Source organism: Eublepharis macularius, chromosome 1 (genome assembly GCF_028583425.1).
Source record: "Eublepharis macularius isolate TG4126 chromosome 1, MPM_Emac_v1.0, whole genome shotgun sequence".
In the NCBI taxonomy this organism is placed as follows: domain Eukaryota; kingdom Metazoa; phylum Chordata; class Lepidosauria; order Squamata; family Eublepharidae; genus Eublepharis; species Eublepharis macularius.
Window position 1 is genome coordinate 73994530 of NC_072790.1, and position 24146 is coordinate 74018675.

At 40.9% G+C, this 24146-nt stretch overlaps 1 protein-coding gene across 2 annotated transcripts in view; it reads right to left on the minus strand.

Moving 5' to 3' along the window:
* Positions 1 to 17575, minus strand: part of SLC17A5 (solute carrier family 17 member 5) — a 30482-nt gene extending 12907 nt beyond the window's left edge. Inside the window, exons 1-6 of one of the 2 annotated variants that reach the window (XM_054980432.1) lie at positions 17297 to 17575; positions 6798 to 6994; positions 4127 to 4360; positions 2637 to 2724; positions 2274 to 2360; positions 363 to 481 (exon numbers count right to left, since the gene is read on the minus strand). In XM_054980432.1, coding sequence (XP_054836407.1) covers positions 363 to 481; positions 2274 to 2360; positions 2637 to 2724; positions 4127 to 4360; positions 6798 to 6994; positions 17297 to 17396 — 825 coding nt within the window. In that variant the 5' untranslated portion in view covers positions 17397 to 17575. Of the gene's footprint in view, positions 1 to 362; positions 482 to 2273; positions 2361 to 2636; positions 2725 to 4126; positions 4361 to 4994; positions 5101 to 6797; positions 6995 to 17296 lie in introns of those variants that run through there. The other variant, XM_054980438.1, reaches the window with a different exon arrangement.
* Positions 17576 to 24146: the final 6571 nt, after the last annotated feature.

Consider the following 24146-nt stretch of genomic DNA (forward strand, 5'->3'; position numbering starts at 1 on the left):
CAACTTTTTTTGTCATTCTGAACTACTGGGACCAGCAGAGAACTAATTGCAGCTGCCCCTTGATCATGGTTGAAAGGATCACAATCCTAACTTTTTATGTGCATTTTCCACATCCTTAACCATGGTTAGTCAATTACCTATGCACCAACTTCAATAAGGGAAATGTTTGGGTATAGTAATTCGATCCTACTTCCAGAGGAAAAGCAGTGTTATTTTTTATTTGATAAAAAGTTACTGATATTAAAAACTGCACCCCCCCCCCAGGTTCTCTCCTCTTTTAACATTACAGTAGTAACATTAGAGAATATACATTACCTAGTATTTTAACAGCAATAAAGAAAAGCTTTATCAAAACCACACACCTGGTCTGAAAGAGCAGAAAGGATGTATTCCTTTTCTGCAAGGGAAATTCTCTTGTGGGTTTCTGGTGTATCACTAACCATCCAAATCCAGAAGAGGAACCACAACACGCCTAGGGAACCTTGCAGTGAAGAAAACAGAATGCTTCTTGTTAAACTGATGGGTGAGCTACAAAGTACTTAAAGTTTACATGTGGCAAAAAACAAAAATCCAGACTACATGAGGTGAGTTCTACACCACCATTCAACAACTAAAGGTTCAATAGAGAATTCATTCCAACCCATTGTTTCGATGTGTTTTCTCAGAATCACTTCATCATGAACCCACATGTGCAAAGTATTATTTCAGAATCACACTCAAAACATGTTGTACCAGCACATATTAACCTTGCATGCAAACCTTTACATTTGTTGGCTTCTGTCATGCTGAAGAAGATATAGAAAAAAGTCAATGGATGTAAATTCAAAACAAAATTAATCAGAGATTTGTGTACAAGTCACACCCTATTAAGGAAGAGGTCTGGTTGTTCAGAGGAGAGGAAGGGGCTTCTTCATAGACTATGGAATTCTCTTACTGGGATGTTTGTAGATTATATTTCTTGACAACTTATGTTCATATTCACACAAACAACAGCTCTAGGCGATCAGCGGGCACAATGATTTTTATAGTTTATTTTCAACAACTCGAGTCATAAGAACATAACATTAGAAGAGCCTGTTGGACCAAACCAGCGGTCCACCTAGTCCAGCATACTGTTTCATGCAGCAGCCAACCAGTTGCTCTGGAAGGCCGAAAAAGCAGGGCAGAGAGGCCAAGGCCCTTGCCTGGTGTTGTGTTTTAACACTGTTATTCAGAGGTTTGCTGCCTCTATAGATGGAGACTCCCTTTACTCACCATGGCAATAATTATTGATGGACCTCTCCTCCACAAATCTATCTACCTTGTTTTAAAGCTATCTATCCTTGTGGCCATCACTACTTCTGCTGGCAGTGAATTCCACAGTGTTTATTGCTTTAAAACATTTATTTCCTGCCTTTCCACCCAAATAGGGTCCCCAAGGTGGTGAACAACACATATTAAAACATTAAAACAACAACACACACAGATACCCGTGAAAGCAGGGTGGAGGGCTAATAAGAGTTTACTGGGAGGTAGGTAAAACGAAACAAAAAAGTCTTCACCTGCTGCCAAAAGACAATGACAGAGGTAGACAGGCAAATATTCCTGGGAAGGGAGTTCCAAAGCTTTGGCCAAGACTGAGAAGGCCCTTTCTTGGGTTGCCAACCATCTAGCCTCAGAAGACGGGTGCACCCAAGGCAAGGCCTCCAAAGAGGATGAGTGGACTGGTAGGTTCATATGGGGAAGGCAGTTCTTAAGGAATACTAGTCCCAAGCCGTATAAGGCTTTAAAGGTCAATACCTGCACCTTGACTTGGGCTGGAAGAAAATTTGGAGCCATTATAGATGGAAATTATATGGAGTGATACTGTTTCTTCCTATGAGCCACTCCAGTCAGTACTCTGGCTGCAACATCCTGTACCAAATGCAGCTTCCAGACAGACTTCAAGGACAGCCCCACATAAATGCATGGCATTAATATAATCTTGATGTTACCACGGCATGCACCACAGTGACAAGGTTTTTCCTGTTCAGGAAGGCCAAAGCTGGTGAAATGAACCCCCTTGCAACCACTGCCACCTTGTTTATCCAACAGGATGACTCACTGAGGAAAGAAATTTTTCCTTTTGTCTGAACTGAACTGATTTGCCAACAATTTCACTAAGCACCCTCAAATTTTAATATTATGGGAAAGGAAGAAAAAGCTCCATCTATCCACTTGCTCTATGCCATGTATAAACATATGACAGAAAGAGACTGAGCATCACTCAGTGGGATTATAATAAGAACACTTACCAAATATGTAGAATACATAAATCCAGTCCATATAAAAGCTGATTAAGCCAGACAATGGAAGAGAAACAACAGTTCCTAGCTGTGCACCTAGAAATTAAAGTTTTCTTTTTTTTAATATAGCCAAAACATATCCTAGCAGAATGATATCAAGGATCCTGGTGACATATGCCAGGTTATTGATTGGAACCCTGGTTAATGGCAGTGCAACTAAACAGTGACTTATGGGGTTATCCATTATAGCAACAATGGTAGGGGAAAGGGAATGTAACCTCCCTGGTGCTTATCCCCAATTCCTTCTTCTTGCTTAAGGAAGAGTTAGCAAAATCTGTGCTGGTTCATCTTGGGCATTTTACTATGTCTCACCTGCGTATGAAATGCTAAGAAGTTTACTGCGTTCCAGTGGAGGAGCCCAAGAGGACCACATGACATGCATAGCAGGAAAGGTAACACCCTGGAAAACAAGTTTTTGTTTATAGAAAATAAACATTCATTTTCAGAACAAACATTTTACTACAGTGAAACTTCTCCCTCTTCAGAACAGTCTAAAAGAGTCCTGGTTGCATTCAGAAGAAGCTATTTTTCTGAACAAGAATGCATAGCTCATTAATTTCTTGCCAGCCTCAATTCTTTAGTTGAACATGCTTTGTCGATATAATTACACAGAACTTTTTTAGTCTTTGCTAAGCAACAGTAACAAAATTTTGCCTCAACTGATCCCCCCCCCAACAATTTGATTGTTATACTCCTACGTGCTAGTTAGTCTAGGGCAGTGTGGATGGAGAGAGATCATTCTACATCAAATAGAGTAGTTAAAACAAACAAATGCTCGAACAAGAAACTAGAAACACACTTTCTGAATAAGATACCTATCCTTGTTGATGGCATTAACCCACACATCCTATTAATCTCTGGGAGTTACAGGATATTGTATAACTGAAGGAGTGGGGGAAACACACACAAATATGGAACTGGGTGCAGAATTCAACTTCCCAAGAATCATACTTGTATTAAACAAAAGGTATCTATCCTTTATGACTACAAAACAGTCTTGTAGTGTATGACCAATGTTAACTGAAGTATTGCGACTCAGAAGATAGGTTACTTCATGTAAAACAGTAAACGTAAAAAAGAGAAGTTTGGCCAATTTGTAAATGTGCAGGATATAGTTCTATTATGTTGTGTTTGAATTATCTGGGCAGAGGACTTCTTATATTTTTAAGCGCACACAACTGTAGCAAAGCAGTGAGCATTTTTCATCTTTCTGTAATGTTATTAACTGCTAAAATGATCTATTTCCTCAGCTTATCCCAAGAGATCATTTCAATAGTTCCACCTACACACAAGACTGGCACAACTCTTATCAGCTCCTCACATGGCCCTAAATATAACACTGCTAACTAATGAAGTGCTTTACACTGTTTACTTTGGGGGAACGTGGTCATGGTGACATTTGATGAGTTTTAAAACTTGTTTTTATATGTATTATGTGCCATCATTTTTAATTTTTTATCATGGCTAGGGCCCTCAACAAATGTACGTAGCCTGGGCTTCTCTAGGATCTTTGAGGGGGCGTGACTACACACCTGACTTTCAAATCTCACAGTTCACATTTTACAGATAATTTTATTTTAAATGTTACTCCCCCCCATCAGACTCTGTACAGATCTGCCAAAGTGTAATTCCATTTCTCTATTCACTAAAGCACACCAAGAGACTAGATGTAGACTCCTGCAAGGAACTGATTTGGCAGATCCAACGCTCCAAGCATATAAGACTATGAGAGTGTAGTTGGTCAACCAGAGTACTTGCACAAACAATTTTTTGTACGTCAACTTTAAGAAGGAACATATTACCTCACCAAGGCCCTCCAAAGCTCTCACAGCTATGAGGTATCCTACTCCTAAATCTGCTGCTAAAGGAGTGAACAAGGTAAAAACGGCAGTACAGAGGACACCAAATCCCATTAGTAGTTTCCCCCCAACTCTGCAGGCAAGGTATCCACCAGGAATTTGAGTAATGATGTAGCCATAGAAGAAGGAACCAAGGATCCAGCCTTGAGTATCTGCACTCCAGTCATACTTTTTTCCCTGAGGAAGAAAAAAGAGAAAAGCCACATAGAGATGGAAAGTAAATTTCCATTTTCTTCAACTTTATGTTCATAATTACAGTACTGATCCAACTTTAGACATCAGGCAGTAAGTAAGCTAAAAATACAAGTAAAAAGTCATCCAGATGGATTGGCAGATGACACATCTGAGGTGATATTGCAGTTTTTATTTACAAAGCAAAGCAGCCTTTCATAAGAGGGTTGTAACTTCAATGTTCAAGATATAATGGGTTGGATCCAGAGTAAAGTTTTGCTAACAAAACAAAAAGAAACAACACAACTATTTGAGAGTTGAAGAGTTCTGACTGTTAGCCTGACAGAAATGTCATTCAACAAACAAGTCTGGGATAGGCAGTATTTCAGCAGCCATTAGAAAGTAAGTGTCATATGAAAGAATGCTAATATCTGTGTGGTAATAGCTGTATTTAAAGATCCAATCCATATCTTCACAAGGGATTTTAGTTCCTTTAAAAAACATAGTTAGTTGCATCAATAAATGCTTAACAGGAAACATACACATCAACCAAAGCCTCGAGTGAAATTTGGGAACCAGAGAAAGCAAAGGTTCCTGTCTAATTCACATCTTTTCTTCCTACCCACTTTCCCAAACCTACTTTGTAAAGGAAGCAGCAAGCAACAGGTCCTCCCTTTCTTGCAGACGAAAGAAAGCAGACCGTCAGGACCAAACCAGACATAGGGGTTTTCTGCATGTTTTTTCCCCCGTCAGTTCTGACCCCACAATGCTTTGACATTTAATGAAATAAAATTTATCCTGATTACTGCACATATTTTTTGCCTTTAGTTTTCGCTTCTGCTTTTTTTCTAGTTATTTGCGATCACTTTCATCCCAATCTTTTTTTGGAATCCAATTTTGAATTGACTTTTTCCTTGTGCGTATTTCTTTCAATTTTGTTTGTCCTTCCCAGTCCCACACACCTCCAACCCACTTTTCAATGATTAGATATTTGTAATTGTCCAACCACTCTCTCACTTTCCTTCCCCTCCTCCTAGTTTTGTTTTTTCTTTTTCTTTTTTTAAATCATCATTTTCACATCGTTATGAGTACCCAGTTTCCTGGGGGTAAAGTGTAGGTGACTGAGGAAGGCAATGGCAAACCACCCCGTAAAAAGTCTGCCAAGAAAACGTCATGATGCAACGTCCCCCCATGGGTCAGTAATGGCTCGGTGCTTGCACCTTTACCTCTGCATCCACCTACTGTTGTAATAACACATGCAGTAGATTCTGTGAATTCCTAGCTTTTATTTAAAAAAAACCTCTCTTGCCTGCTCCACTGCAGAGATATGCCTTTCCCCTTGTATCTCTGCAAGGGAAGGGGCTAGAAATATACTTTTATTTAAAAAAATGAAAGCTGGGAATTCAGAGAACCTGCTGCATCTATTATTACAACAGTAGGTGGATACAGTGATGTGAAAATGATGAAGTTTAATCTCACTAAGCTATAATGTATGGGAATACTTATGGTGTGTGTTGGGAGGACACAACACCCCTCTTCCCAAATATGGAACTCTCAGTGGGGTTTAGCCCTCAGAAAATAGTTTCTTTAAAAAAAAGCCTATCCTGGAGTTCTCTCAACTCCTCTTAGGCTACACAAAGCTCTCTCTTTTTTTTAAATAAGTTTTTTATTAAACTTTTGTTGCAACAAGTAACTTACAAGCAATAAACATCATGTCATATCTGGTTAGAAATCCAATGTACAATACATAGTTAATCTTATATTCTTATTAATTGCCATAGGTATATCCGTGTGGTTACATAATTAGACTACTAGCTTAATAGAAAGAAAGGTATCCATTGTTTGTTATAACTTATAAATTTTTGAGTTAGGCTGCAGATTATTCTTTTCTATGTATTCCAGGAATGGGAGCCACTTTTCAATAAAACCGGTATTTTCTGTGTAGTGTTCTGCATTTTGTAAATCATTGCTTATTTTTTCTAAAATAAAGTGATTCCAAACTTTAGAAAACCAAGTCTCAAGTGTTGGTAGTCTTTCTGATTTCCATACTGTCGCTATTGTACTCTTAGCTGCTATAAAGAGGCAATAAGTTCCTTTCTGGGTTTAGGGATGTGTAAATTTTCCCATAGGTCTAAAAAGATCATTTTCGGTTCGAAAGGAAGTTTGTAATTAGTGATGTCTTTAATTTTCACTAATATCTCCTCCCAGAATCGTCTAATTAATTTGCATTTCCACCAACAGTGGGCAAAGGTTCCCTCCTCACTGCAATTTTTCCAGCATTTTGGGGATGATCTAGCTGATATTAGCGCTAGCTTTTTGGGTGTTAGGTACCATCTGTGGATAACTTTAAATGTTTGCAATTTAGTTACAATGACTTTCGAAGAGGCTACACAAAGCTCTTTAAAATATTCCACATTTTGGAAAATAGGTCTGGTAAAGTTACCGTAGTGTTACGAAGAACAACTGGAGTGGAAGAATGGGCCACACAAGTTTTGGAAGTTGTATTTTTGGTCAGAGTTGCATTCGATTCCACCATGTCCACGAGGGCAACACTTAAATTTACACGGAGAGCGTATAAGAGGAAGAACCCAAAGAAGGCCCATACTGCTAAACTGTAGCGAGCTGAGCAGCATATTGGTGCTAAAAAGAAAAAGAAAGGGAATGTAAGAGAGTATTAATAGCAATAAATAAACCAATATAAATATATATAAATAAACCAATAAACAAACAAATAAATATCCAGTTCAGGGCAATCTAATACGCCAATTGAGAGCCCTGACCCAAATCCACCCAGGGTCCCCTCTCACCTCTCCCCAGGGACTTTACCAGACAGGCAGCCTGTTTCCTCAATTCACCATCCTTCATTCAGCTGAATGCCCAGAACTACTGGAGTTAGGGAACTCAGTATTCATCTATGGTCTTCAGTGCAGTTCCACAATTTGGGTACTGTGCTTGCACAGGCCAGCTGTTCAGAACAGGAATTTCTCAGTTTTTAAACTATTGGGTGGGGCAGGGTGGGGGCGGCGGTGACCTCATCCAAACTGCCCCAAAGCGGTTTTTCCCACTGGAATGGTCACGGGAAGCGCAGTACCACAAATACGTGCTTGCATGAAGACCTAGATGAACAACAGTTACAGGCAAGCACAACTCGTTTTTCTCTCCCTTATATGCTGCCACCATTTTGATTAGATATATTGTGGTCAGAATGGTTGGCAACTGTGTGTTTGTGTTGTGCTTTTCCTGAGACTCTAGACATCTAGTCACCATGATTTAATCCAAAAAAAGACGTTAAACTTTATTTACAACTTCAACAATATTTAGATAACTCAAACACAGAGATACATTGCTTCTGATATTTGAACTTTCAATCCCAGTTCATTCCAGCAGTCAATAAACACAAACTATATGTTCTTAGAAGTCAGCTCTATTCAAAAACTCAGATAATCCTTCTTTCCAGACTGCCTCCTCTCTCCTCTTAACTGCCCTAATGGATTTCAACTGTCCCAAGTCCCAGCATTGTTCTCTCTCATTGGCTGTTCCCCAGGAGAAGCAGAGCTGAAACTGGCCCTGTCTGTCACACACCCCTCCTCCTAGACATTGTCAAGGTGGGGGGTCTATTTTAGGTCTCTGTGGGTGCCAATGAGTTCTTTTACCTCCTCGCTGAGGACCAGGCACTTGAGACTTTTGAAATCTGTTTAAATCACCTCAGCAGCTAACTACCAATTCCCTGATTCTTAGCTTGTGCATGAGATGAAAGTGAGTAGCTGAGCTGCATAATAAGGTTTGGAAGCTCTACCAAAGCTTTTTGTGTGTGGCGTGGGTGGGTGGGTTGCACTGCTGGAGCAGTCAAAGAGCTTTCTCCTTGGCTGTCTAGTTGGGGGAGAGGGTTAAGGTGCATACAGTATTTACTCAAATGCAAGACTAGGGTTTATCCCCAGATTTGCCTCACAACAAATAGAGATAGTCATGTGAAATCTGCATACAGACTACAGTTATATCCAATAATATAAAAATGTATATGATTTGGGGGGGGGGGGGAGGTCAACCTACATTCAGAATAGTCTATCTTTTGAATAAATACAGTAATAGCGATAATGTAGTTAACTGGTATTTTGTGACCTACAGAAAACCTTTAGAGCAGTGGTCTCCAACAGGTAGCTTATTTATTTATTAGTTCGATTTTTAGCCCTCCCTCCCCACAAATGGGCTCAGGGTGGGGTACAATAAAATGCTCAATAAGCATTTAAAATTTATATTTATATATATAGATTTAAAATCCAGAAAACAGAAATACATACAGCATATCAGATGGTGACCCCCTCCAATTTCCTCAATCATAGCATAAAACAAACCAAAGGGAGTGGGGTGGGGGCCATAGTTTGATAATATTCTGATGACTGTGCTTATAGGGGGCAGATGACTTTGTTGCCCCCCTGGTGGGAGACTGGTAAGGAGGCTCCTACAACAACCAGAAAATCAAAGATTGGCCTCAGCCATATGCCTGGTGGAACAACTCCGTCTTATAGACCCACCAAAAGGAAATAATGTCTTGGTGGACCCTGGTGTCCTCTGACAGAGAGTTCCACCAGGTTGGCGTCAGGACTGAGAAAGCCCTGGCCCTGGTCAAGGCCAGCCGGGCCCCTCTGGGGCCGGGGACCACCAGCAAGTTCTTATTTGCCGATCTTGCTGGCTGTTGCACAGTAGCTCATGCATCCCCTAAAGTCCAAGGAAAAGATTGTGAAGATCTGATCTAGGCTTAAAAAAGGAAAAACTTTAATTGGATTTCCCCCCTGTGCTTTTTAGCTGAAATTTTCACTTCTGCTCTTCTTCCTAGTCTATGTTCTGTATCTAGGCTAGACTAAAACTTGATAACATGCTTGGGGGGAGGTGAGTAGTAACTTATGATACTTTTCAGTACTTAAGTGTCATTAAAGAAAAGGTTGGAGAGCCCTGTCTTAGGACTAAATTTCACCTAGGTGCCTCTCTACCCTATAGTTTTAGCCATCGTATTTTTAAATTTTTATTTGTACCCACTTTTCTTCCCAATGGGGACACAAGGTGACTTACATAATTCTCCTCTCCTGTTTTATCCCCACAACAACCCTGTGAGGTTAGGCTGAGAGTGTGTAACTGACTCAAGGTCATCTAGCCAGATTCCATGGCAGAGCGGGGAATCAAATTTGGGTCGTCCAGATCCCAATGTGACACTACATAACACTGGCTCTCTAAAAGTATAGACCTTCACATTTATAAAGTACAGATTTATTATTCAAAACTATATTTATGAGTAATTTATTCAAGAGAAGATTTTGGACTTACTTTTCAGACTGACACAAAGCATGAAAGAACAACAAAATGATAGAACAAAACAATCCAAGCAGATGAAAAACCATTAAGAATCTACAATAAGTAATCATTAACTGGTAAATAATAACAAGGGATAAAGTGGCAGTATGTATGTATACATAGCAAATGGTGGATATTCCAAGGCCCTCTAGACAGGACAAAAGAGCATCTACTCAAAACGAGCCTGCCATGTGATGGAACAACCTGCAGACCTTACTGAATTGTGGGAGTGAATACATGCAAGACAATGCTCCTTCAAATACTGGCCACTGCCACAGAAGACTTCAAAGCTAATCACCAGCACCTTGAATTTGACCTGAACAGTGTAATGGAAGCCAATAAAGGTCACAGAACTGGTATAGTATGTTCTTTATTGCTAACTGTAGAAATTAACCTGGCTGTCACATTCTGAACCACTTCCACTTTCAAGGGTAATTCTCCTCCCTACAGAATGTATTACAGGTAGTCCACCTGAGAAATTACAAGAATATGCACTAGAGAAGTCAAGTCCTGTTGATCTGGGAAAGAGATGTGAGCAGTTTATCATCTGCAAGTGACTCACATATTCTTGGAAACAGCGTATACCTGACCATTTAATAAGAGGATGGCTCCCAGAGTACTCTCATGACAACCACCTCACCTTTTGAGAGGGAGGGGCTTAGGACTACCCAATATAAGTGACTCAGCCTGGAGCTGCATTAAGACTGGTGTCCTCAGAGTGAACCATTAGCGTGCATATGCTATGACCAGGGACTGGTTTGTGCATCATCTGTAGCAACAAACACAGCAGGAAAGAATTTGTATTTCATTCTTCAAACTATATTCCAACTCCACTTCAAAAGAAGTCTGGGCCTGATTATTTGAAAGATTATAGTCTTTAGAAGATCTGCTTTTCAAAAACAAATTCTGCAGATAGCAATCCAAGCTAATATTCCTATTGTTGACAAAAGTAGCATGATATACTCTTGTATTATAAAAGAAGTGGCCAGGTTAAAGTTACAGAAAAAAATAAAATTCCAAGCTTTGGGAGACAAGAATTAATACAACTGACAGAATTCCCATCCTAATAATCTATGCACTATGAATATAAGTAATATTCTGGATGCACTGTTTATTCTGACTAGTTGAAATTCACCAAGCAAAGCTCTTTCCTAATGATGCTACCTTAAATTCTTTGTGGAGTTGTCAGGGACTGAACCTTATAAATGCAAAACACCAGCTGTACCACCAAGTTAAATGCCCCTCTATCAGCCTATTAGAAGTTTGTTTACTCAAAAACTCAACTGACTTTGAGAATCACTCCTATGTAAGTGTGCATAAGATTATGTCCAATTTATTTATTTACTTAATTTATACCCCATTTTTCTTCCCAAGCGGAACCCAATGGTGCTTACAACATTCTCTGGTTCTCCGTTTTATCCTTACAACAACCCTGTGAGGGGGTGTGACTGGCCCAAGTTCACCCACCAAGCTTCCATGGCAGAGCAGTATCTGAACCTGGCTCCCCCATATCTTAGTCCAACACTCTAACCATTATACTACTCTGGTTCTTGCTAATAAAAGTACATTTTTAAGAAATTTGGTTTCTCTCCATCTGTAAACTCTACCTTGACGTAGTTGCCACAGTTATTATGAATAACTTAAATTAAGGGGTCTATAGAAATAAACTGAGCATGCATTTCCTGCTAAAACTGCTTATGTATAAATGAGTCTTAGCTGAGAACAATGACGAACCACTTTCCACAGCCATTAGAGCAAAGAATAGAAATATGCAGGCTGTACTTTAAACATGGGAACATGAAGGAAACAGATGAGAAAACAAACCCCATATTGGTTTGCTCAGCATCAGTCAAGAAAACTTGAGGTGAAATAAAATTTAGTTAAGTCTTTAAGGTGCCACAAGACTCCTGCTTATTCATCATACAAGGGGATTGGATCCACTAAAGCAAAGACTGTGGATCTTTCCCCTTCACACAGCAGCCCTTCCTGCCTCAAGGAAAGTTTATTCCTAAGGTTGCAGGGCCCATGTGGAGCAATAGCCCTGCGAGTTGGTGGACTGCAGTGAGGAGGGAGAAGGGGGTGAAATCATTTCCTTCTCCCTCCTCTGTCAGTGGAGCTGCTGGGATAAAAGAGGTAGAAAGGCCAATTTCATCCCTTTCTCCCTCCCCAGACTCCTAACTCATGTGACCCTGGGAATAAATTTATCAGTGGAAGGATGTGGGAGCAGGATGAGGAGAAAATCTGCAACTGTCAGCACCTTTTGCTGAAGGATCACAGAATCCAACCCAGCCGCTTGAAAATAAAGCATATGTAAGAAAGGAAGATAACGTTTAAAAACGTTTTTTGCTTCGACATCAAAACAAGTTATTTATGTGATTACAGTTAAACAGTTATTAAGTACCTAAAGGCTGAAATACCCAGAGAAGGTGATTTTGTGTTTTTAATGTGTTTTTATGTGCTTCTAACATTTTAATGTTATTTTGTTGTAGTTTGATTAAGTTCCTTTTATGTACTAATTTTAATGCCCTTTGGATCTATACAGTGAATACTACTACTAAGTACTTTTGTATGAGCTGTTCAGACCTTACAGCGTAATCCTATGCAGAGGAAGTCCAGTCTAAGATCACTGATTTCAATGAGCTTAGACTGGAGTTAAATCTGCACAGGACGGCACTCTTAAGTGTTTCAATGCTCTTTATGTGCATTAGAGATTCCATTTTTGTGTCTTCATCCCAGGAGCCTCTATGGCACCTTTTTAATTTGCACCCAACAAACATGAAATCTACTTAAGTCTGTAACATAACCCAATCTTCATTTTGAGATTATGAACAGCATACTTGGGTCTCTTTCAATATGACCTGAAAAGTGTTCCCCTCACCACCATGGGTGAAGAATTCAGTAAGTTCAAATGTTTATTTGATGATATTTCATGATATTTTTAGTAGTCCTAAGAAAAAAGTAGCATTACACTACTGTTTTCAGATTTTTTCCCCATGGATCAACGTGACTGGAAATTTTGGCTATTTCCTACAAGGAGGAGGATAAAATTAAGAGATTAAATTAGATTAAAATATGTAAGAGTTATCTATTTTATTTTCTAACAAGCTGTTACCAATTATACTTTGCGTATGGCAAACAACTCCCATATAGTGGAAGCAGTCAGTCTAAATCATTTATATGTAGACAGAACCTTTTAAACAGAAACGGGTAAGACTTACTCATATACCCATCTCATAATTATTGAATAAACAAGTAGAAGAGATTTTTAAAAACTTATTTCTTTTTATTCCCTCTTCCTTTCAACTCAATTATGATAAAATATATAAAGATATCAACACTTTGTTAAATGTATATATTGCTCATAAGAACACAGGGCTTTTTAATGACAAATGTTATGACGAATCAGCTTGGCTAGGGAAGTGTCAAATGACCTTGAGGTTTAGAGTCAAGTGCTAGGGGAAAAAAATTGTCACATTTGTTGATAAACTGGGGTAAATGTACTTTATAAGGAAATAAGAATGATGGAGTTAGTTGCCAACTAAAACAACAGAAAAAAGTATATGTGAGGGTTAAGATCAACCTATCTAGATTCAGATTCTTATCAATCTAGCTTTTTAGAAACCTGGTTCCCAGTTTTGGAATATATGGCCAACATGGGCTTAAACCCAGATAAATCTTACCCACTTGACCCTTTTATTTTATAAACTCTTATCATATATTAAAAAACATATGTTTTAATATAATACTTGCTATGTTTTTCTCGACTAAATGGAAATTATTGTGTTGTTCCTGATTACAAACTACTCAAGATTTAAACTGTTAATGTTTTTAGGGGGGTTGTATTATATAAGTTATAATTTAAAAATAAAAAGTTAAAAAGTATGTGTGTGCACATGCGCAAGTGCATGTACTAAATGGCAGATAATTTTAATTAAAAGATTAAAAATAGATATTTAAAATTTGCTTACTTTTAAACGGGTATATTTTTGATATCTTTTTTCTTTAAGAATGGCCTTGTTAAAATTAAATTGGAATATAAACATAAACAAATAGTACACAATTTCTTAAAAAAGAGCTAGTGGCTCTCTATCAAGGACACCAAGGTTTATTTTCTACAGAAATAAATAACAATGGGAAATATCTTTTTGAGATCAAGCATTATAAATATGGCATAACAGGTTAATATTGTACCATAATATGGCACAATATTATGGCAAATATGGCTTGTTATTTGGGGGACAGGATTTGGCTAATTATCAGAAGCAACGAGCTCTACTCCGTATCTCCAAGAGATATCCTGTATTGCACAAGGAAGATCATTTAAAGTGCTCACCAGAGAGATCTTGTACAATTTCTATATGCTAGAACTACATGAGCTCTGTAACTTGCTCAGTTGTCAAATTCTGCATATTTATGCTCCATAAACAAACAAGGACATTGCCACAGCAATTATGAAATATAAAAAGTCCTTGTAGACAGATAGTCTTTATTTAGATGTAAAACATTATTTTAGACACTAGCTCATTCACTTTTAGGTCTTCAAAACACAAAAATTCACTCCTTACCTTCCACACCACCATGGCCTTCTCTTTTTAAAACCTGCTGTGTTTCTGAACACATGTTTTATAATCTATTAGTTACAGTTGTGTTAGTTCAACAATAAATTCCTAGAAACTGAAAAGAAAGTCAAGGTACACAAAGTTCCAGCAACATTCTGTTTAAGGAAGTTCCTCCGTGTATTTAGTCTTTCAGATGAGGTAAGACAAACCAGACGTGGCACAATGTTCAAGCAAAAGAGTTTGTCGTTCTGGTATCTAGTCTCCCATCAAACACTGACCAGACCCAAACCTGCTTAGCTTCTCTAAGGTCACATGCCTTCAGACCATGCTCTGATTATTGCAGGAAGCAATGAAAACCTTGCTGCTAGCTGCAAGTTGTATTTATGCTTTAAATAAGGCTGGATGAGTTGCTGTTGTAACCAAGGATATAAAGTGACGACAGAGTACAGACAACCAGATTTATGATACCTTTTTTGTGTCAGTACTCACCAGTACTGAGTAGCAGCACCTTTTTTGAGGGCTATCCCACGTTCACAGCAGGAGAGTTGGCGGAAAACGGCACAACCTTATACATGAGTACAGGCACCTTTCCCCACCAAATAAAGAACTCTACGATACAATTATGATACAAACTTAACCTCACTTTATTACTCCCCCCCTTCCACTATGCAGCTGATAAAAATGTTTGCTTATCTGTTATTTTGAAAAAGAGTCTCCTTTTAAAAATAAGTTTATGGAGATATACACAACTGAACAAAATTCCATGCAAGTACATGAAATTAGGGAAGAAGAAACAATATAGCTACAAATTCAGCTATTAATATTTTCTACTAGGTTGACAAAGTCAGTAGAGCAGACGACACACAAAAGCAGCCTGTTTTGATCAGCCCAGAGTTCCTCATTCTGTTACACAGGGCAGATACAATGCCTCTAGAAGATCAGAAATGAGGTGTTCCAAGCGATCCTCTCCGGCATCTGGTAACAAGGCAAATGCTGCCTCTGACCTTGGGTTAGGGGATCTTGGATCCAGGACAAATTTTGGCTTATTAATGAAGTGACCGAGCTGCCTTGGACAAGTTATGATCACAGTCTTGAGTCAGCAGGGAAAAGGCAATGTGTTGAACCCCCTGCTCTGTCTTCTTACAAGAAGCTACTGCTGGAAAGAGGATGAGCTCCATGGCACATCCTTTTCAAGCAAATTCCAACTCCACCTTTTGAGACAGATAAACTGGAAAATAACAGCACCAAAGGTCACCCAGTGATCTTCTTGGCTGAGCAAGTGTATGAATCCAGGCAAATCCAGAATTCTATTAATGACACAACACTGGCTCTAGGTCAGGAGGAGGCAACCTTTTGGCTAGATGGAAAGCGAAATGCCATGTCCCTCTGTGAAGATACAAGGGGGGGAGGGGGGAGTTGTGCACACATAGGGAGCAAGCCACACTTCAGTGGCACTACTACCATCTTAGGACATCTTGGTGTAAACATTTGGGCTGGGGTCCAAATTACTGCTCGTTTGGTGGAGAACCAGCCCTGCTCACTGAGCAAAATGGTCAGACATGCCCCTGTTCAGCTCACGTAATGCTGACTGCCTATCCCAGCTCTACACGTAGAGTTGGCCACAATGCCTTGCAGCAGCTGTCAAAACAGCCTCAGTGTACAGTCTCCTTTCTTGGATCTGCCTATTCAGTTCTTTACTTCCGTTTGATTAAATATAAGATTAAATATTTACTTTCTCCTTGGGTCAGAAATAATCCCTATCTTACTCAAACTGTATAATTTATGGAATTAAGGTATGGATATCTAATGTCCAGATGAAAGATCTTTTAATGATTTGCAGTTCTCATGAAACCTTTTTTAAAAAATCTCCACTACTGCACTAATTTGCAATTGGTATACAGAATTTAATCTAGTTCAGGAAATATATCTGCTAATGCTGAACCCCTTGCATCTATTAAATGTCATTCGTACACAATACCTATTAAATATTTGCATAGTTTGTAATATTCTCCCTTGTACTCACAATGAATTAATTGCACAGTATGGCATTTTGAGGTTGCAGAACTTCAGCTTTCAAACTTATAATAAACCCAGATCTCTGCAAATATTCAAATCTTTCACTATTGCTTGGTAGTGGAGAACTGACCTTGAAAAGCTACAACTAGTCACCTCTTGGTGTCAACATTTGGACTGGAGTCCAAACTGCTGCTTGAGTTAGCCCACTGGAATTTTACTCTTTGTCTCTCTCACACACCTGCAAACTGCTCGGTTTTAAAAAATACTTAACATGAGACAAAAGGGGTGGCTGTCTGAGGAAAAAACCAAGTGAAAAACTGCAATTCTTTGCATACTTACCTGGGAATAAACTCCACTGAACACTTATTTCTGAGTAGACCTGAGTAGTACGTATTTCTGAGTAGACCTGCCCAGAATTGTACTATCAAGTTCCTTGGGCTCACTGACTTACACTATAGCTGTATTACAGAATACCCATGGAAGTAAACAGTCTCTTATTTCAAGTCTGGGCTTCAAGCATCTCTGGAACACTCTGACAACATAAACAATTCAAATAAAATTCTTACACAGACAACATGCTTATATAAATAAGTCACATGCAATAGTTACAGGTGTTTATTTTGTTGCATACAGGCGTGAAAGGAAACCATGGATATATCCTACACATACTTATTTGAAAATTAGTCCCACTGGACTCAGTGGGGCTTGCTTCTGACTAAATGTGCGTATGAACCGTGCTGCCAGGTTGCATTTGCTTGGGAATGTCCTACTGAAATCTGTATGGGAGTCAGGAGTAAACATATTCAGGGCCAGACAGTTAAGATATCCAGTTTAGCTCAGCGGTTTACCCTACATTATAAAAATCTGATCGTACCGCAGGATCCTCAAGAGCCTCGAAATAGTAAAATGGGGATAGGCCTCTTTCTCCCTCCCTCCGTCAATTCCTCAACGTAAGGCAACTAAATGAAGGGGGGCACGATAAGGTCGGAATAGGGGAACACTCCACAAGCTGCTCTCTCACCCGCTTTGCTGGATTGAGCTTCTCCCAGTAGGAGCGCCGTGCAGTCTTTCTCCTTCTCTCCCTCCTCCTCTTCATCTTCTTCAGGTTCCGAGGCCCGCATGTCACCCTTCAAGATAAAGACTGAAGCCAGGCTGCTGCGCCCACATCAACCACGACCCCTCAGGATCCCATCGGTCTCTCCTTGTCTTAGCTCCAGAGTCAGCAGAAAAGCAACATGTGACCAACAGCCGGGCGGAAATGAGTCGCTATCGGGATCTTGACTAGCTGGTTTCATGCTTTCTCCGCCATCTTTGATACTGGCCGCACTTATTCCGGCCAATTGGTTGTTGAAGGAGCGGGTTAGAGGTGGAGCCCTCCTCACGAGTTCGAGCGCTGGAATTTCTATGGGCATACAAAAAGCGCTTTTTAAAACCAGTTAACAAGCGCTCTTGCGCTTACATGCATGCATACACAAACATACGAGCGCGCGCACATGCGCGTGCTTAATGCCATACTTTTTTGATTACACACCGCTTGGAAAAATACTGAATAATGTGCATATTACAAAGCCGTTGTGGCAGGTTACCAGAGTGCTAGATGATGGTAACACTCCAGTTTCTCCTCGGCTGTCACCCCCGCCATGGCGGTGACTCCTTCGGAAAATTCCTGGAGAGTCTGAAGGTGAAGCCTGGGGAAAGTGCAGTTTGGAAAAAAGAGGGACCTCAGCGGGGTATAATACCGTAGAGTCCACCCTCCAAAGCAGCCATTTTCTTCAGAGGAATTGATCTCTAGTCAGGAGGAGATCAGCTGTAATTTCTGGAGATCTCAAAGCCTCACCTGGAGGTTGAGAACCGTACTTCAAGTAACATTTTTAAAAAAAAAACGACTAAATTTTTCAACAGTAATGTTTTATAAACTGTGTATATTGTATAAATCATGAACACCTTATCAGTGAAGAAACACTATACGATCCTGGATTTACGTGGGCTTCGGTCAATAGTAATGGAAAAAAGTAAAACCAGGATCCTCGCGGATCCTATGGTTTTTTAAATAGGAAAAACACAAATGAAACATCAAATCACATATCACAGCCAGGTCCACAGATTGAAATATAAAAAACACAGATCCAAAAATATTTGGCCCTGCCACGGTGAAAAAACGTGAATCTGAGACACGGATCCTCATGAATTCATATGATTTTTACATTGAAACAAAACAAAAAGGCTGTCATGTTTTAGATCATGTCCCAGGCTACAGAGAGCAACAAAATAATCACGCATTCACGAATTCGTGGTGCTGACACGGAACAAAAACAAGCTTAAAAAGCACGGATCCTCATGGATCCTCTTGATTTTTACATGGGGCCACCCAAAATACACCATACAGTACTCGATCATGTCCATTGCCAAAAATGGGACCCAAAGATAAAGCTGTCCACACCTTCGTGGCGCCGCCACAGGGCAAAAACATGGTTCAAAAGCACGGATCCTCATGGATCCTCGATTTTTACATGGGGCCATGCAAAATCCATCATACAATACTAGATCAGGTCCATTGGCACAAATGGGACCAAAAAAACCAGCCAGCCATCGCTTCGTGGCACCGCCACAGGGCAAAACCATGGTTCAAAAGCACGGATCCTCTTGGATAGTCTTGATTTTTAAATGGGGTCATCCAAAATCCACCATAGAATACACAATCATGTCAATTGTCACAAATGGGACCCAAAGATTAAGCTGTCCACCCCTTCGTGGCACCGCCAGGGGGCAAAAACATGGTTCAAAAGCTCGGATCCTCACGATTATTAAATGGGGCCATGCAAAATCCACCATACAATACCAGATCTGGTCCATTCACACCAATGAGACCCAAAAATTCAGCCATGCACCTCTTCGTGGCACTGCCACAAAGCAAAAACATGCTAAAAAGCACGGATCCTCAAGGATACTCTTGATTTTTACATGGGGCCACCCTAAATACACCAGACAATACTAGATGTCCAATGACACAAAATGGCTCAAAAAAACCAGCCGTCCACCACTACGTGGCACCGCCACGGGGAAAAAACGTGGTTCAAAAGAACAGATCCTCACGGATTCTCTTGATATTTAAATGGGGCCATGCAAAATCCACCATACAATACTAGATCAGGTCCACTGCCACAAATGAGACCCCAAAATTCAGCCATCCACCTCTTCGTGGCACCGCCATGAAGAAAAAACATGCTAAAAACCATGAATCCTCAAGGATCCTCTTGATTTTTACATGGAGCCACGCAAAATCCACCATACGATACTAGATCAGGTCCATTGGCACAAATGAGACCTAAAAATTCAGCCATCCACCTTTTCATGGCACCACCACAGGGCAAAAATATGGTTCAAAAGCACGGATCCTCACAGATTCTCTTGATTTTTAAATGGAGCCATGCAAAATCCACCATACAATACTAGATCAGGTCCATTACCACAAATGAGACCCAAAAATGCAGCCATCCACCCTCTTCGTGGCACCGCCATGAAGAAAAAACATGCTAAAAAGCCACGGATCCTCATGGATCCTCTTGATTTTTACATGGGGTCACCAAAAATTCACCATACAATACTAAATCGTGTCCACTGCCACAAAAGGGATGCAAAAAATCAGCTGTCCACGGCTGCGTGGCACTGCCACGGGGCAAAAACATGGTTCAAAAGCACGGATCCTCAGGGATCCTCTTGATTTTTAAATGGGGCCATGCAAAATCCACCATACCATACTAGATCAGGTCCATTGGCACAAATGAGACCCAACAATTCAGCCATCCACCTCTTCGTGGCACCGCCACGAAGTAAAAACATGCTAAAAGCCACGGATCCTCATGGATCCTCTTGATTTTTACAGGGGGTCACCCAAAATCCACCATACAATACTCAATCATGTCCATTTCCACAAAAAGGACCTAAAAAAACAGCCGTCCACTGCTGCGTGGCACCGCCAGGGGGACAAAACATGGTTCAAAAGCACGGATCCTCTCGGATCGTCTTGATTTTTACTTGGGGTCATCCCAAACCCACCATGGAATACTTGATCATGTCCGTTGCCAAACATGGGACCCAAAGATTAAGCTGACCACCCCTTCGTGGCACCGCCACGGGGCAAAAACATGGTTCAAAAGCACGGATCCTCAGGGATCCTCTTGATTTTTAAATGGGCCCATGCAAAATCCACCACACAATACTCGATCAGGTCCATTGCCACAAATGAGACCCCAAAATTCAGCCATCCACCTCTTCGTGGCACCGCCATGAAGAAAAAACATGCTAAAAAGCCACGGATCCTCAAGGATCCTCTTGATTTTTACATGGGGTCACCCAAAGTTCACCATACAATACTCAATCATGTCCATTAACACAAAGGGGACCCAAAAAACAGCAGTCCACCGATGCGTGGCACCGCCACGGGGCAAGAACATGGTTCAAAAGCACGGATCCTCACGGATCCTCTTGATTTTTATGTGGGGTCATCCAAAATCCACCATACAATACTCAATCATGTCTGTTGTCAAAAATCAGACCTAAAGATGAAGCTGTCCACCCCTTCGTGGCACCGCCAGGGGGCAAGGACATGGCTCAAAATCATGGATCCTCATGGATCCTCTTAATTTTTACATGAGGCCATGCAAAATCCACAATACTATACTAGATCAGGTCCATTCGCACCAATGAGACCCAAAAATTCAGCCATCCACCTCTTCATGGCACCACCACGGGGCAAAAACATGGCTCAAAAGCATGGATCCTCAAGGATCCTCTTGATTGTTACATGGGGTCACCCTAAATACACCATACAATACTAGATCATGTCCAATGACACAAATGGGACCAGAAAAACCAGCCGTCCACTACTTCGTAGCACCGCCCCGGGGAAAAAACATGGTTCAAAAGCACGGATCCTCTCGGATCGTCTTGATTTTTACTTGGGGTCATCCCAAACCCACCATGGAATACTTGATCATGTCCGTTGCCAAACATGGGACCCAAAGATTAAGCTGACCACCCCTTCGTGGCACCGCCACGGGGCAAAAACATGGTTCAAAAGCACGGATCCTCAGGGATCCTCTTGATTTTTAAATGGGCCCATGCAAAATCCACCACACAATACTCGATCAGGTCCATTGCCACAAATGAGACCCCAAAATTCAGCCATCCACCTCTTCGTGGCACCGCCAGGAAGAAAAAACATGCTAAAAAACCACGGATCCTCAAGGATCCTCTTGATTTTTACATGGGGTCACCCAAAGTTCACCATACAATACTCAATCATGTCCATTAACACAAAGGGGACCCAAAAAAACAGCAGTCCACCGATGCGTGGCACTGCCACGGGGCAAGAACATGGTTCAAAAGCACGGATCCTCACGGATCCTCTTGATTTTTATGTGGGGTCATCCAAAATCCACCATACAATACTCAATCATGTCTGTTGTCAAAAATCAGACCTAAAGATGAAGCTGTCCACCCCTTCGTGGCACCGCCAGGGGGCAAGGACATGGCTCAAAATCATGGATCCTCATGGATCCTCTTAATTTTTACATGAGGCCATGCAAAATCCACAATACTATACTAGATCAGGTCCATTCACACCAATGAGACCCAAAAATTCAGCCATCCACCTCTTCATGGCACCACCACGGGGCAAAAACATGGCTCAAAAGCATGGATCCTCAAGGATCCTCTTGATTGTTACATGGGGTCACCCTAAATACACCATACAATACTAGATCATGTCCAATGACACAAACGGGACCAGAAAAACCAGCCGTCCACTACTTCGTAGCACCGCCCCGGGGAAAAAAACATGGTTCAAAAGCACGGATCCTCTCGGATCATCTTGATTTTTATGTGGGGTCATCCAAAATCCACCACAGAATACTTGATCATGTCCGTTGCCAAAATGGGACCCAAAGATTAAGCTGTCCACCCCTTCGTGGCACCGCCAGGGGGCAAAAACATGGCTCAAAAGCATGGATCCTCAGGAATCCTCTTGATTTTTAAATGGGCCCATGCAAAATCCACCATACAATACTAGATCAGGTCCATTGTCACAAATGAGACCCCAAAATTCAGCCATCCACCTCTTCATGGCACCGCCATGAAGAAAAAACATGCTAAAAAGCCACAGATCCTCATGGATCCTCTTGATTTTTACATGGGGTCACCCAAAAAATACAATACCATACTAGATCATGTGCATTGCCACAAATGGGACCAAAAATTCAGCCATCCACCACTTCGTGGCACTGCCATGGGGCAAAAACTTGCTTCAACAGTACGGATCTTCACGGATCTTCTTGATTTTTACGTGGTGTCATCCAAAATCCACCATAGAATACTCAATCATGTCCATTGCCTCAAATGGGACCCAAAAAAACAGCCGTCCACCTCTTCGTGTCACCGCCATGAAGAAAAAACATGCTAAAAAGCCACGGATCCTCATGGATCCTCTTGATTTTTACATGGAATCACCCAAAATCCACCACAATGGCACCCCAAAATTCAGCCATTCACTGCTACGTGGTACTGCCACGGCACAAAAACAAGCTCTTAAAACCAAGCCATCCACCACTTCATGGCTCCGCCACAGCACAAAAAGTTGGTTCAAAAGCACGGATCCTCATGGTTCCTCTGAAAACCCACCACACAATCCCAGATCATGTCCATTGCTATAACTGGAATCAAAAAATTCAGCCATTAACACTCGTGGCAGTGCCACCAGGCAAAAACATGGTTCAAAAGCACGGATCCTCATGGATCCTCTGGAATTTCACATGGTGCCACCCAAAATCCACCATACAGTCCAAGATCATAATCACTGCCACAAATGGCACCAAAAATCCAGCCATCCAGCTCTTTGTGCCACTGCCACGCCGGAAAAACTTGGTTCAAAAGCACACATCCTCATGGATCCTCTTGATTTTTACATGAGTCTACCCAAAACACACCATACAGTCCAAGATCATGTCCGTTGCCAAAAATAGAACCAAAAATTTGGAAGAAAGTAAAACCAGGATCCACACGGATCCTATGGTTTTTTAAATAGGAAAAACACAAATGAAACATCAAATCACATATCACAGCCAGGTCCACAGACTGAAATATAAAAAACACAGATCCAAAAATATTTGGCCCTGCCACGGTGAAAAAACATGAATCTGAGACACGGATCCTCATGAATTGATATGATTTTTACATTGAAACAAAACAAAAAGGCTGTCATATTTTAGATCCTGTCCCAGGCTACAGAGAGCAACAAAACAATCACACATTCACGAATTCGTGGTGCTGCCACGGCACAAAAACAAGCTCAAAAAGCATGGATCCTCTCGGATCCTCTTTAATTTTTAAATGGGCCCACGCAAAATCCACCATACAATACTAGACCATGTCCATTGCCACAAATGGGACCAAAAATTCAGCCATCCACTGCTTCGTGGCACTGCCACGGGGCAAAAATATGGTTCAAAAGTACGGATCCTCACGGATCCTCTTGATTTTTACGTGGGGTCATCCAAAATCCACCATACAATACTAGATCATGTTCACTGCCACAAATGGGACCCAAAGATTATGCTGTACACCCTTTCGTGGCACCGCCACGGGGCAAAAACATGGTTCAAAAGCACGGATCCTCACAGTTCATCTTGATTTTTACGTGAAGCCACCCAAAATCCACCATACTAAATATGTATCCACAATACATAAATCATACTAAATAGTATCCACAATACTAAATCATGTCCATTGCCATAAATGGGACCAAAAATTCAGCCATCCACCGCTTTGTGGCACCACCACGGGGCAAAAACATGGCTCAAAAGCACGGATCCTCA